Source organism: Chrysochloris asiatica, unplaced genomic scaffold (genome assembly GCF_000296735.1).
Source record: "Chrysochloris asiatica unplaced genomic scaffold, ChrAsi1.0 scaffold00003, whole genome shotgun sequence".
Classification (NCBI taxonomy): Eukaryota; Metazoa; Chordata; class Mammalia; order Afrosoricida; family Chrysochloridae; genus Chrysochloris; species Chrysochloris asiatica.
In genome coordinates this window covers 50687351-50703641 of record NW_006408521.1, presented here as the reverse complement: position 1 = coordinate 50703641, position 16291 = coordinate 50687351, and the positions used below count along the sequence as shown (strand labels likewise).

Genomic DNA, 16291 nt, shown 5'->3' with positions numbered 1-16291 from the left:
AAAAAAAAAAAAAAAAAGGCTGAGGTGGGGGGAAGAATGCCAGGACCCTCCAGGGAGATGGAGTATTCCTAGACAACAATCTCTACGGTTTTGGTGAGGAAGATTCTGTAGGGGAAGGGTCATTTAATAGTATGACATCATCGGGTACACACTCAAATTCAAGGTCAGTTTGAACAGCAAAGCCGGTGGCTCAAACTCACCAGCTACTCATCAGAAACCCTATTAAGGGTCAGTCAGTATGAGTTGGAATCAACTCGACGGCTCTTAACAACAATCCTTGATAGAACAACCAACCAGCCCTTTTGCTCAAATTCTAAATCACCAAAAAAGTCATGCGATCCTTAAGGAATTGCAAACAGCTTGCTGTATAGTTTTATTTGACCTAGATGACATTTTTGTTTGTGTTTTAATTAAATTGTTGTTGAGTGCCACTGAGTTGTTTCCTACTCATTGTGACCCTGAACAGGGTTTCTGACGCTGTACATTTTTACAGAAGCAGAAAGACTAATCTTACTCCCACGGAGCAGCTGGTGGTTTCCAGCCAGTGCTTATCCTACAGAACCACCACGCTCCCTTTAATTAAATTAGGCTCTGTTATGATGCTGGCCAAGCAGGCAGAACCCAGAGGCTACAGAAAGGCTGAAAAGGCCAGTTACTCACTCTTCACATTCCCCTCACCTCTGAAGCGTGCTGTGTGACAGAGTTCTAGTCAATACAAGTAAAGGGAATTTTAATTTTGCTCATGGGTGTGAGCAACATTTCCTTCCCTAACAAAAAGAGATCCACAAATAGTATCTTGCTCCATGGCTGAGCCCTATTGGGCTTCCTGCCTTTGAACATCATTGGAGGAGGATGTGATGCTTGGAAGAGCTGCAGCCATTCTGTGACCATGAGGCAAGTGTCACTGATGCACTGAAGATGATAAAGAGGATGGAATGGGCCTGGGCCCTTGAGACCACCTACCTTTTCATTTGTTAGTTATAATATTACTAAACTCCTATTGGTTAAGCTGATTTAGGTGTTTTCTTATGTGCATCCTAAAGCAGCTCAGTGAAAACAAATGCTGAAGGAAAAATCAAGTGATTTAAAGAGAACACAGATTTTTACTTCTCTTCAAAAACTAAGAGTATCTGACAGTTTTGGGCTGTTCTTCCTGTCTGGCAACAACAACCTAGCACATATGAGGTTTTCCCTGAGCTGTGCACTCTTAAGCCCCATGGCGAACACTTTCCCTGACCTGCCTCACTCACCACACTCCTTTCTCACTCCCCACAGGTATCTGACTTTGTGGTTGCTGATCCTCACCATGGACTCTGAGCAGGTGCACTCAGACAAGAAATGGAAGTCTTTCAGACCAAGACTGAGCTCTCTGTCTTACTGTAAAGTCAAGTACCAAAGGCATCCAAGTTGGCAAGTTCATGTCTTGCAAGTCAGGTGACCGGAAGTTCATTTCCTGGAACCCATCATCAAGTTTCCAGGTCTGCAGAGCTGAGAATGTTACAACTGTGTCACTGTACCCTTACTGCCCTTCTCGCTCCATCCTTCATACAAGAGCCTACCTTTCCCCTTCCATGTGTCCATGCACAGAAACCACCCCCATCCCTGCCCATCCCTGCCCATCCCAGGCCTGCAGGGTTCAGGCTGTGTGTGTACAGCTGGCTTTGACAGAGTTTGAATCAATTACCCTTCTCTCCAGAAAAGATCAGGGCTGAGGGACAAACCCCCTCATTCATGGCCACTTTATTGGTGCATTACTATGTTAACACTTTTTCACTTGAATAGAGCTTGAAATGAAAATATGCAGATCCACATAACGCTTGCCTTGTGTGAACTGACTCCCACTGTGAATAATGGCTCCCATCCTAAGCTGCAGGTTATTACATCCTTTGCGATTTTAATTACTTTTTAATCATAGCTTTTACACAGCCTGTCTTAGGACTTCTAATTTAATTATCAGCATTAACACTACTCTGTTCTTTGTATTTTCGCACAGTCCTTTCTGGTCATTGGTCTTTAAATACTGAATTTACATTTCATGGTCTAGCATTTTAAGTCAGCATTAATTGAAGCACAACCCTTCCATTTTCCTTAAAATCCAAACCAAACCTGTGACCGTTGAATCAGTTATGACTCATGAAGACCCCATGTGTGTTGGAGTAGAAGTGCTCAGGATTTGGGCTGTGATCTTTCAGAAGCATATCACCAGGCCTTACTTCTGAGGTGCTTCTGGGTGGGTATCAACAAACAAACTTAATGTTTCTGTTTGTGATTGACTGCTTCACCATCTGTGCCACTCAGGGATTCATTCTCTTACTACTTGTGACTCCACAGATTGGGTAACTAGAATCAAGGAAATATGAGGGGGTTTCAAAAGTTCCTAGAAAATTCTATTATCTTTTCATTCCACTTTTTCTATGACATTTTAGAATTTCCCCTTGTATAATCACTAAATGAGATTGTTGTCCAGGATTAGCAAAGGATCCCTTTTCTATACTTGCATTGTTTTAAATTATAACATTTTTAATTAAATCATAATATTGTTTAATCTTCCAACTTTACCTGAATTTTAAATTCTGGATTGAAGAGTGTGTCTGGGGAACTTGCTATGATGTAAGATTTTAAAGTTGTGGTGCTATACGAGAAGCATTGGGCTGTGGACCACAAGGTTGGTGGTTCAAACCCACCAGATATTCCTCAGAAACTCTATACCACGCTGCTATGAGTCGGAAGTAACTCAACAGTACTTAACTGGGGTGCAAACGGTTAAACAAACACTCAACTGCTAGATGATCGATTGGCAGTTCAAACCCACCTAGAGTCAACTCAGAAGATGGGCCCGGGCACCTGTTAAACCAGGTGGAGCAATGTGACTCTGCATACCTGGGGTCACCACGTATCAGAATCAGCACAGTTAAACAAGCTTTCAAAGTAATTCACATTTGTTTACAAAGTTGTCTGCTGATGTATCTACTGTCATTGAGGGGAAAAAAATCAATGGTTTGATTTGGATGCAAGTCAGTTTAAGCCTTCTGCCTCCCACCTCCCTTACACAAGATGACCACCCCCTACACTCAATGTCTGAAAGACCATGTTGGAAGGACCACAGGTCTGCACGTGGAAGTCTGTACACTCCAGGGCTCAGGCTATGGTGGACAGGGCGGATCAAAGCTGTCCAGAGCTGCTAGCCTGCATGTCTGGGGCAGAGCTGCTCAGCAGATGATTTATGAAGTCACTTGGATCTTTCAAAATGCAGTCTGTTACTCTAACTGCTGGGAAGTGACATTCCTTTGGACATCAAAGAAAGCAGCCCCAGGAACCTGGAGAACCACAGGGCACAGCTGTTCAGACAGAATGGAAGGGATGCTTGCTGCTTTGAAAGGAACCAACTGATCAGGGAGTGGGGAGCTCTAGATGCAGAATTATAGAAGGTGTATCGACTGGCCACATTGAAACCTTGCCAAGAGCTGAACAAGGTTTCCAGTGTATTCTCGAAGCTCTCGTAAGACAGTCAACTGTGCCATACCACATGGGAATACCTCCTGAAAGACATGCATGGAAAATGGGTGACCACCTGAGGAACCTCTGGAAGAGCAGATCCCAGCAACACTCACATCTAACAGGAATCAGCTTACGTGGGGCTGATTCATTGGACCTTGGGCTGTGACCCAGCAATGTAAGTTTGTTTTCAAAGTTGTTTACTGGTGGAAGGGCTGTGATTTAAAAAACGTTTTGATTGGACAGAAATTAAGTTAAGTCTTCCCATCCCTCAGTCTCCTTGAGATGGGTCCCAAGGCATTGGATTCCCACTTCACACAAAGGGGTCAGAAGAGTGGAGATACAGAATTCTCTGTAAGACGATAAACTATAGAACTGGCTCTCAAATCTACAATGGGGGTGTGGGAATAAGGACACCTGCACTCCTTTCTTCCCCCAAATGTGTTCACATATCTGTAGTTTTGTAGTATTTGGTGGAGGGGTCTACCCAGAAAAGTTACCTAGCTTATTTCCTTCTAGAGTCAACGATTCAAAAAGCCCTGGAAATGCAGAGTTGCTAGCTCCCAGTTTCCGCTCCACTTGAGAGTCATGTCCTATAATGAGATCAGATTCTGAACGCTTCCAAGCTTTCACTTGCAAATGTGGCACCTGGAACGACCTACACACAGCTGGCTTCCTACCACCTGTCTCATCCGTGCCATCCACCATTTCCCCAAGCATCACTGGCTACACTGGGACAGCCAACACCAAGACTTCAGGTGGAGGTTTTATTATGTTTGACAACCATGAAAACATAGAGGGTGGCTGGTACAGCAAACATTGTAGAGGCGTTACCCAAATGACAACCGCCCCCACACACTTGCAACCTCCTTCCACAGTCTCCCAGAGATGGTTCCCGATGTCCTTCCCTTGCAAACTCAAGAAAGTTGAAAGCAGACGTTAAAAGTAGCAGGAACACAGTTGGCAAAATGGAAGCAGGATAACGTTGAGAGACATCGGAAGAGCAAGACGCTACAGAAAACCTTTGCTATGGTGTCATGGTGCCAGGTGTACCCGGGGCTAAGTGTCCGTCTTCCCAAGACACTGGTCATACGGGGCCTTCAGTGATGCCCTCCAGAGGCATGCTGGGCGTGCTGTCCACTGTGGACCTCTCGTCCTTCTTCAGCGAGATTGGGACCCGGAGGCTGACGTATGGTTTATGACAGGCTGTGTTGGCCAGAGGAGGGTAGTGTTGTCTGTAGCAAATGTAAGCAAAAATGAGGCCAATGACGCCACCAACGAAAGAATCTAGGCAGGAAAGAGCAGAATGGGAGAGACATGTGAGCATTCATTCATTCAAATGTGACCTGTTATTACGTCTTCCAGAAAATTCTTCCCATGTGCTCCATAACTGGTTTACTTATTATTGTTATTGACAGAGGCCATCGAGTTGGTTGGTCCCAAACTCATCATGACCCCACAAACAATGGAATGAAACACTGCCTGGCCCTGAGCCAGCCTGTGATGAGTGAGGACGGGACTGTTGTGATCTCTACAGTCTCCACTGGCTGGTTTTTGGAAGCAGATCACTAGGTCTTTCTTCCGAGTCTGTCTTAGTCTGGGAACTCTGCTGAAAGCTGTTCAGCCTACTGGTTATGTGGTTATGTGCCATGGAGTCAGTTCCGACTCATAGCGACCCTGTACAGGGTTTCCGAGGCTGTAAATCTTTACGGGAGCAGAAAGCCTCATCTTTCTCCTGCAGAACAGCTGGTAGTTTTGAACTGCTGACCTTAAGGTTCACAGCCTAATTCATAACCACTATGCTACCAGAGCTCCTTGTTCAGCCTCCTAGCAGCACACAAGTCTCCACTGATAAATGGGTGCTGGCTGAGCTAGAGGTGCATGGGCTGGGAATAGACCCTAGGTCTTCTGACTGGAAGGTGAGAGCTCTACCAGTGAGCCATCTCGGAAGACCAAAGAATGGAAATCACAGTGGGGACATAAATCCTGAAAGCCCTATGAGCTGCCATCATTTCTAGTACTGAATCATCCCTTTCAACATTCTCTCTCACCATGATTACTTTACCTCCCACCTGATCATTACATGAACCTAGATTTCTGCTCTTGATTTTTAAAATCAATTCTAAATTCTAGAAGAAGAGTTCAAGCCATCTCCATAGAATCTAAACACACTCAAGTACTGCAATTTCTTTTTCTTGATCAACTTTTCACTGAAGTTCAGTGATAGCACTGGTGAGCCAGAGAGACCCAGAGGGTGTGCTGGTCTCTGCCTCATGGTGCGTGATTTCTCAGGAATGAAATGAACATTCTGAGTCATACACAAAGTGGGTCAAACATTTTACAATCTGCTGGGATTGGCAAAATTCACAGCACTCTGGTGGTTGTGATGGTGGTGGTAGAAGTGTTGTCAAGTTGATTCTGACTCATAGCAACCCTATACAGCATTTCCAAGGAGTGGCTGGTGGGTTTGAACCACTAATCTGTGGTTAGCAGTCCGGTGCTTATCCTACAGTGCCACACCAGGAATGATAGTGGTGGTGGAGGGTCCAGTTTCTCCAAGGAGATGAAGAACTCAGCAGTTTGGGGGAGGCAATGGTTAAGGTTTTGCGTCAACTTGTCTGGACCAGATTCTCAATGGTTTGGCAGTTGAGATGTAATCACTCCCTATGCTGTGATCTAATGTAATGCAATCATCTCTATGATGAATGAATCTATGGGCAAACACTCAATTGAAAGCAAGTTTCCCAGGGGGTGTGGCCTGCTTCCAATATATTGGACACTTGGAAAAGTCATGCTGCTTTCTTCTGGTGCTGGATCCTGCATCTGGCTTGTCATTTGTCATTCAACCTCTGCCACAGCCAGTGGTCTGCTCTGTTGCCTTCCGACCCTGGAAGTCAGCAGCAGTCTGTCATCTTATCTGCCCAATCTGCCTGCCTACTTGCCATCTCACCTGCCAATCTTGATTCATCAGTCCTGCAGCTACATGAGTCTGAACCCTCCAGCCTGACATCTGACCCACAGACATGGGACTTGGTCACCTTCACAACTGTGTGAGCCATTTCCTCGATATAAACTTCTATAGATACATATTTATACATATATAAGCTTCACTGGGTTTGCTTCTCTGGAGAGCCCAGCCTAACACAGCAGCAAAAGATGAGATGAGGCAGGAGAGGCATCTGGGGCAAGACAGGTCTCTCTACAGCAAGGCAGTCTCTCACCAAATTAGGCATTCAGCTGGATCCCTATAAATCCCCAATGAAGTTAACCCACTTGAGCCCCATTTAGAGCGTCCATGCTTTACAGTGTGTCTATGTATTTTCCCACCAAAAGTCCTAGCATGATGGAGATCTGCCCTTAGCAAAAGAAATGTTGAACTATTGAAAAGGTTGTTGGCATGCTAGCCAACAGTCTGCTTAAGGGTCCCAAGTTTCACATGTATAATCTTGTTGAATCTCACAAACCTATGGGCAGGTAGCCCTAGTCCTATTTAACCAAAGAAACTAAGACTCAGAAAGGTCAATTGAGCACCCAACAGCTGGTGCTGGTCTGTGGGGCTGGGCTTGAACCACCAGATTCTGGGTCTAACAGCCCCATGACTTTCTAACATCCTGGGCTTCAGAAGGTAGCTGGTCCATGGGTTGAAGGTACATCTACCTGGTTCAGGTGAGGTATGGAGGTTCTCCTTGGTCAGTCAATCAATACTCATGGTGACAAGTTTCTAATACTCTCCATTAAACAACACATGTATAAGGACCTCAGATTACTCACAGGTTAATTGTGTTGCAGGTAAACTTCTGAGTGGCTGTCAAAGAAATCTATCTTTTAAGAAAATGTCTAATGCAGAGATATTTGCACTACACTCATCGGTCTTTTTGTGCTCATGTTATAGGTCTCCTGGCTGCATCTAGACTTAGCAGAAAATTTTTTGAGGAAGGGAACAACATTTTTGTGTTTTGTTGTCATTGTTGTTATGTGCCGTGGAGTCGGTTCTGACGTATAGTGACCCTGCATAGGATTTCGAGGCTGTAAATCTTTATGGGAGCAGAAAACCTCATCTTTCTCCCACAGAACCGCTGGTACTTTCAAACTGCTGACCATGAGATTAGCAGCCAGATTCGTAACCACTACGCTACCAGAGCTTCTTTGTGTTTTTTTATCCCTAATAAAATTGCTTCTACTTCTAGCATTTTTACTAGGCTGGTAATAAAACATAAAAAAAAGTTCTACAATAAATAACTCTGTTTTAAAAAATTAAAGTTAGTAATTTAGCACATGTATTTTTATTTATATGCAGTAATATACCAAAGGATCCTGGTGTGGCACTACAGGTTGATGTGCTGGACTGCAACACTGGTTTGAACCACATGGTTGGTGGTTCAAGCTTACCAGCCACTCCTATGCAGGGTCATTTTGAGTAGGAACCGACTTGATGGCATTGAACAACAACAACATAACAAAACAGATGAAGAAGCATAAATAAACATCTCTTTTATACCCTTCTGTATTGGCAGCATGGATGTGGACCACGTGTAGACCAAGTGCCCAGTTACCACCCTCATGCCTAGAGCCCTAAAGACATGGCAAATAATGATATTATTTCCCTAAGTGCAAACAGATGAGGTCATTTTCTTGCTTTAAATCTTTGTCACTGCTCTTGGAAAACTGATCAAGCCCCAAGGCCTTTGAAACTGTACCCGGCCCTGCCAACCCTTCAGGCTGTCCCATGTCCTTTCTCTTCACTCAATGTCAAAGCCACTGCCTTCCTCCTACGTGTACCTCAAAAAAACCTTGTTCTTCCCCTCCCAGGATCCTATACATGCTGTTCCATTCCTGAGAATCTCTTTTCATCACCCTTTCCCCTATTTCATTTTGACTCATCCTTTGGAGATCAACTGAACTTTGCAGTGAAGTCTTACCTGACCTCAAGACTACACCAAATCTTACAGTTGTTGTTGTTGTTACTAAGTCCTGTAAGATAAAGCACTAGACTGCAAAGTCAGCAGTTCAAACCCATCAACCACTTTCAGGAAATTCAATACAGTGTCACTGTGAGTCGGAACCAACTCGATGGCACTTAACAACAAAAATCAGAATGCAAAATCAATGACACATTTCACATGTCACATAATATTTAACATTTGATTCTAACCTCCATATCTTCTTCATTATTGATTCTTCAGTACCTTGAACAACAACAGAATTAAGTTAGCTGAGGGAAATGGATGAATGAACAGGTGCACAGTAATGCAGGGGTTAAGTTCTGGTCACTGTCTTGGGTGACCTTGAGTAAACCCCTTCCTTTCTCTAGGCCATAGCTACCTCATCAGTAACCTAAGAGCACAGGACCAACGACAAGGCATCTAAGATGCTTCTGAGATTAACGGTGAGGAACTTGGATCACTAGGATAAGTCTACTGAGGTCAAGTAGTCAGTTAGGAAACTGATGATGTGCATTTAGAAAATAGGTTGCATCTTTGGTTAGTACCAAATATCACCTAGAAATAAGTCATTACCAGTGGTCAGCGGGAGAGACTGGATAAATGTCACTGCTTCCTCGCGATAGACAGAGCTCAAATCTAAATGACTGGGGAGGACACAGTGTGGCAGCCATGTAGCATAAAGGTGAGGTCAACACATGAATAGTGTCAGCTCAGCACCAGCGAGCAGCTGTCAAGGGCAGAGGGGAGGGGAGGAGAATCTGAGAGGCAGCAGTGAAACTCGGGCTGCCCCAGGCTATAGATAGCAGTGTCCCCAAGCCAAGAATCTTCCATTCTGAGGTAGCCTTAATTGAAAACATTACAGTCCCAACAAGACACGTCATGTCACCTCATCAGTGTTCTTATTTATCTAATGTAGACATCAGTATTCACTTTACTGAGGTGTGGTGTTTGATGTCATAGTTCTTAAGAGCATGCCACAAAATCAAAGTTAAAAATAGTGTCAAGAAAAAAAGTTCTTATGCAAATAATGCATACCTTATGCATTTTTTTTTTGTTTTTGCAAACTGGGCAATCCTCTCCTACATTAGTTTCCTACGTGTGCTGTGCACAGTATATGAGTGGACATGTTATATGCGAAAATACAGTATTGTCCATTCTGTTCTTCACAGTCCAGAAATGCTGGGGAGATTTCTGATCCTTCCCCAGCCTTCTCCTCATATAATACTAAGCCAGCAATCTAGAGTTCTTATCTCCTTAGCATGGCCATGTAATTGCTACCAATGGTTTTCCATAGCACTTTAAATAAACTTCTGATGAACTTAGAAACATTTGTCACCATTGAAATGGAAAGCAATATATACCATAAATTCCTGAGCAAGGCCAACAGGCATAATTACTGTGATTAAAATGAAGTTCCTCCAATAGGAAGCTCCTTACAGAGCCGATGGCTACCAGCCTATAAAATATGCCAAGACTTTTCTAGTTCAAGGTCTTAGAGTTGTACTGCTGTTTTTCCTTTAACTCCAGGGAGCAGCTCCATGGGGTGTTATTTTATCAGCATCTAAAATGATCTACAACATCTGCATTTGACCCAATGACCATGGAACAGACCAAACAGCAAAACCTACAAACAACCACATTCGATGTTCTATTTTCTGTAATATGGCATTTCATTATGTGGATCATTGGCCCAAAGACATCAAATCATTCCAAGTCTGTGTTGGCTAGGCTGACTGATTTAGTTGCCTGAAAGGAAATGATGCTTCCTGCCGATGCTGATTTCCCATTTAATGGGATGAGTAAAAAGTGGTACCCTGGATGCCTCAGTAGTTATCAAAGTCAAGGAGCTCAAGTTAAGATGTAGTTGAGTCACTTTCTCAGCAAAGACAGTGGGGACATAGCTTATTACATAGGTGGCAAACAGGACTCTAAAATTACTTGATGAGGGAGATTGTCATCAAGTGCCTTCTGAGTGGGCTTTTGCTATTCTGATGAAATCACATTGGACCCCTGCAGGACTTAGGTTGACAGAAAAGCAGGCAGGACGAAATAGGACTTTACTGAATAAAAACCACTTGGGATTGACTTCGCTTCAAATATGATAGCATGCAACTGGAGGGCTCCAAAAGAAACTATGGGTCTCAAAAGTCCCAGGAATACACAATACTGCTGTCTCCTTGCTTAGCACTGGTTTCACTCTTCATCGAAGTCATTCATTCATTTATTCAACACATACTTATTGAGCATCTACTATATGCCTCATAAACAAAAGAGACAAACATCCTCACCCACATGGAGCTTATATTCTAGTTCAGGAGTCAGCAAACTTTGTAAGCCATTCTTTTATATACTCAACAGCAAGGTGAGTGTTTGGGATGAGACCAGGAGGCCCACAAAGCCTCTATTGTTTGTCATTTGGCCCTTTACTGAAAAAGTGAATGAGGGCAGATGATGACCCAACATAAAATAACTGAACTTGTTGTTGTTAGTGCCGTTAAGTCGGTTCCTGCCTAGGGTTTCCCAGGAGCAGCTGGTGGGTTTGAACAGCCAACATTGTGGTTATCAGTCCAGTGCTTATCCTATATATAGCACCACACCAGGACTCCTAGTTAGGATTAACTTGATCGCAGGTGGCAAATGAACACATGGAGAAGGACAGGGAGTGTGAGGTAGGGGCTGCAATTTTAAATGAGGCAGTCATCCCAAGAAATATGGCATGTAAGCCAATATCCGAACAAGGGAAGGGGAGGGGGCGCACCTGCATCTGGAGAGAGAGAACCCCGAGTATAGGAAAATGACAGGGCTAGGTCCTGGGGAGGTATGGGTCTGCCGTCTTCCACAACAGCAAGAAGTCTGAGGGGCTGAGATAGTGTGTGCCAGAAGGGGAAGTAGTTAGATGATGATGTCAGAGAGGTACTCAGGGACCACAACTTGTAGGCAGGCTATCGTGGGACTTGGGATTTGCTGAATGTAATGAGAACTCAGCGAGGATATCAGCAGACACATAACCTGCGATGACTCATGGCTGTATAAGCGTACTCTGGCTGAAGCGTGATGGAACAATGGTGTAAGAAGGAAGATCAGCAGAAAGCTTTTGCAGAAATCTAGGTAACAGATGATGGTGGGTTGGACCAGGGTGGAGAAAGATAGCTGGATTCTGAAAATGCTTTGAACATACAGTCAATGGGAGACATCAGAAATAAGCGCAGAGAGCTCAGGGGAGCAGGAATACTTGCGGTAAAATGAAGCGAGGTTGCAATGAGATTTGGGAACAACTGTCCATCTTCCCTGGGAACTAAGCAATGGGGGCAGACCAGGACTAATGAGAAGGCAGAGAGAGGATGTTTATGACTGAGAGCCTCCCTAAAGGACCCCAGCTTCCTGTCCAGCAGGTTCTGACCTAAGGAAGATGGTGACCTGGGAGCTACAGACTGCTCCTGGCCTCCTGACATGGGGCAGAGACACAAGTGGACTCAGGGGACAGTCATGATAAATGTGTGCATAGGCACTGCCATATAGGACAGCTGACTGAGATCAGCTCACTGGGACCAAGCAGGTCAGAAGGAGAATCTCACTGATTTTGTTTCATGCAAGTCTGGTGGGGTTTTGGTGAGAACAATCGCTGAGTTCCAAGGACTCCTTTTCATGTCACTTCCTTCTGAAAGTATAGAGACTACTTCTGACAGCCCATGGGGAGCCTGGTTAATAACAGTGTGTGTCCCTCACGTGTGTGTGAGTGAAAGAGAGAGAGAAACAAGAGAAGAGGAAAGACCAGCCTTGATGGAAGGTGATGCAGATGGGTCTCTTGTGATACAATAGTGAATCACTGTTATCAGGACTGATTGTGAGGGTCGGAAATGTAAAGGTAGATGTTTTGTAGCAATGAGGGGAGTGATTAACTTTGCAGTCTAGGAGCAGAGGTTCCTGGGACCATCGAGGGAGAAGAGCAGAGAGCGGGACCCTACCAAGAGAAACAGTGATGCCTGAGATGAAGGCAGAGATGATGACATGGAGAGATGGAGCACCTGGGGACTTAGACCCAGAGAGGGAGAGGGGCTGTGTGCTGATGACCGGGGAGCAAGCCTGTAGGGTATACCCTTTGGTTGGTTGATGATGCATAGAGGGGATTGTAACCATGGCATAGGATGAATGTAAAACTAATGTTTTAGTGGTTTTCCAGAGGAAGCAGCCTCTGCTAGGCTACTGAGAGGCTAGGAGTCTTCTGTGGCAGCTGTAGAGCCAGCACAATGTCCATCTGCAGGGCTGATAACCTCCTGAAGATTCATTTCAAATCAGCAACACATAGCAACCAGTACAATAAACAAGTTAGAGGCAGTGGTGGCCATCTTGAAAAGGCCTACCAGGTCACATGATGATGCACATGACCAACACAGATGCTTACAACCTCAGCCTGGGTGAGAACCAATGACTCTTTCCTTCCTTAAGACCTGTTTTTCTAGATTCCATTCAGAGGGAGATGCTGCTAGGATAAAACCCCACACAGGCACCCAGGGCTGCTTCACAGAAACTATGATTAGGGAAACCAGAGTTGGTTAAAGATTACCCCAAAACAAAATGGAGTCACATGAGCAAAGCCTGGATCCGGACACATGTTATTCTGTCCAGTGATGGAGCAAATAAACACCTTGCTACCACTCCCAGCTCTAACTCCCCACTGACCACAAACTGTACCACACGAGATTGTGAGTAGAGGCAGACTCTGGATTAATGACAAGCTTTCCTACAACCCCATGACAAGCCCTAGCAACCACCGGACCAGAAAGCCAGCAAGTCACAGACATGGGGGCATGAGCCCTGGGCAGATCACTACTGTTCCAGCTGGTCTTAGGTCTGGAGAAGTTCTGCTACATGTTTCACATGCCCCTGTCTAGGCCCTGGCCTGTGCCCCTACACTCTCATCATTTGAAAGAACAACAGACTTTCGTATCCAGCGTGTAGCTGGGAAGGCAGAAAACCCAGAACAGAGCTAATAACAGAAAGTGAGACAGAAAACAGGCAGGATAATGGAAGGATCCAAGAGTTTAAGATCATGGGACATTTATTGGCTATAAATATGTAATTGAATAATCAAATGGATTTCCATATTAGGCACAGTTACTTACATCAGAATAAAAATGGAGTCATAAAAATCTCATAATATTAATGAAGTTAACTAAAGTCTTTAACGCGAGGAGATGTATTTGTTGATGCCATGGGGCACCCCGTGGACTCTTGCATCATGGATAGCCCTGCCCATGATCACTGGACAGCTCAGTCCCCCAGAGAAAATCAATAGGGCATTTCTCAGAATCTCAGGTGCCCTGCCCACCCACCTCTGCACTGAAGGCTTCACCATCCATCTGCTTGTCCATGCTGGAAACCTTGGGGGCCTCCTTGGTTCCTCCCTTAATAAGGGAGTAAGTTTCCAACCCAGGATGAAGCTGCTTCTTAATATATATAGCAAGGGAAAGAAAGATGAAGCTGAGGTACAATGCAGACCAGGATTTCTCAACCTTGGCATTACTGATACTTGGGGCTGGAGAATTCTCTATTGCAGAGCTGTCTTGGAATCCATTTGATTACTCTATTACATATTAATAGTCATTAAATGGCCTGTGATTTTAAACACTTTAACCTCTCTATTATATAAATGCCTGTTTTCTATAGGGTGTTAAGAAGCATTGCTAGCCACTACCCACCAGATGCCACTCACAACTTCCTCAGATGTGACAATCAATAAAAAGTGTCTCCAGGTATCGCCAATGGTGGTCCTCTGGATGGCAAAGTTGACCCTGGTTAAAAGAACTACTAGTCTAGGAGACGAGAGAGTTATCTGTCTCATCCAGGTATCACGTCACAGGGAGATAAACTGAGCCCACTCAGTGCCCACTAGAGGACCCAAGGAAGAGCACATAGTTCTCCTGGCTGCTGTGGGCATGTGTTGAACAGATAACTGCACAGCTTAGTTGGTACTTTAGACACATCAGTGGTCAGTGACAACTGATGCAGGTTCCGTTTTGACCCAAGTCTGTCTACAGTGACACAGTTTTGGTTTGACCCAAGAATGGCTCTAAACATCACCAAGCCTAAGTTCTCTAGCTTTGCTTCCCCATCAACGCACAGAGCAGTCCAATTCTCCCTCTTCTGCTCCAAGCTCCCTTCTGTGCCAGTAGCATGGGACAAGTCTGAAGTCCGAGTTACCAGAGGCTAAGGTCCACCAGGTGTCCATGAGCCTGTCAGTTCCCTCCAGCCAAGAGTTATTCTTTCGACTCAGAATTCTTTCACCTAGGGCAGCTCGGTGACAAGGAGCCATACAGGTCGGGTCCAGAGAGTGTGTAAGACAGGCCAATTTCACACCGTAAAGTTTCCGGGGCAAGATCACTCCACAAAGACTCATCAGCTTCCAACAGAAAGCAGAAATTCACTAGCCTCGGAGACCCTTAGTCCTTCCCCCAATCAAAAGTGGAAACTGTGGGTTCATAGCTCACAAAGAGATTACTCCAAAAATCCATCTGCCTCTCAATCGGTTGTTGGGAAAGACAACACACCCTTCCTTAGACACCATGTGCTCAGCAGAAGCAACACGGATGTGCATTGGTGCAGTTCTGCCTTAGGTTTCTACTGCTTTACCAACATTAGAAATACAAGTGGCTGACTTTAACAACTAGAAATCTCTGGTCTCACAGGTCAGAAGGTTAGAAGCCCAAACTCAGAATGCGGACTGCTGGGGAGGGCTCCTCTTGGCTCTAGGTCAACGTCTCTGCTCAGCATCTCTAGGTGCAATAGTCTGTGGAGATCTTCAGACACCTGGGCACCAATCTTCCCCAGGATCTAGGGATTCCATGTTCAAAGGACACAATCCACTCCTGGCTCTTCTATCTTGGTGGCAGTAGATACTTCATCCTGCTCATTCTCTCTCCTTTTGTCTCTTGTAAGAAAAAAGGTCTTGCATGCTACACCCTTGGGATCAGGGTTGTGGTGGGATTAAGGGTGTTGGTCGTGTAGTGGTTATGAATCAGGCTGCTAACGTCAAGTGAGCAGATTTACAGACCCTGGACAGGGTCTTTATGAGTCGGAATCGACTCCACAGCACATAACTACCACCACTACCATCCTGGGGTGCTGCTGTCAGACAAGCACTGGACCACAAGGTCAGTTTGAACCACAAGGTCGGTGGGTCAAACTCACCAGCCATTCCTCAGTAACCCAACACACGGTTGCTCTGAGTCAGAACCAACTTGATGGCGTTTAACAAGCAATCCTGGCGTGGTGCTGTGGGGTTGCTAACTACAGGGTTGGCGGTTCAGACCTACCAGCCACTCTGTGGAAACCCTGTCAGGGTCACTATGAGTCGGAACAGACTTGAAGGCATTTACCAAGAATAACACCCCACCCCTAATCCTCTTATTGGTTTATCACATCAAACTACATCATGGGGGGCAGCTACATCTCAACTGACGGCCTAGTCAAACTGGCATAAAACCTTAACTATCAGAAATGTCTTCAATGGCCAAGTCGTTCAAGGTCATGGTTCCATGTCACTTATGAAAGATCTCTGGGCTTTACTTGGGGATTACTGTCCCCATGTGGAGAAGAAATTGTGACTTATAAAGGCTTGATGAGGGCAAGTCCATAAAAGCAGATTCAATCCATCATATTCTGCTTTGTGGGGAAATGCTCTAACCACACAGGCAGCGTTGAGTTTCCAGACCCGGGGGCAGGACTCTGTCTTCTTCCCCTTTTTGATGGTAGCTTCACGTGACACACAACTTCCTCGGAGCCACTGAGAGAGCAGAGAGAAGGGAGGGCTCCGGGCTTAGGCTTCTGGCTCTTGACCTACCATCTCCACCAGG

General features: G+C 45.0%; 1 protein-coding gene across 1 annotated transcript in view; it reads right to left on the bottom strand.

Moving 5' to 3' along the window:
- Window positions 1-4241: 4241 nt before the first annotated feature.
- The window catches only part of PPAPDC1A (phosphatidic acid phosphatase type 2 domain containing 1A), a gene marked incomplete at its 5' end in the record, with an annotated part of 95381 nt that continues 83331 nt past the window's right edge, over window positions 4242-16291 (bottom strand). Inside the window, one exon of the mRNA XM_006831412.1 lies at window positions 4242-4782. Coding sequence (XP_006831475.1) covers window positions 4583-4782 — 200 coding nt within the window. The remainder of the gene's footprint in view (window positions 4783-16291) is intronic.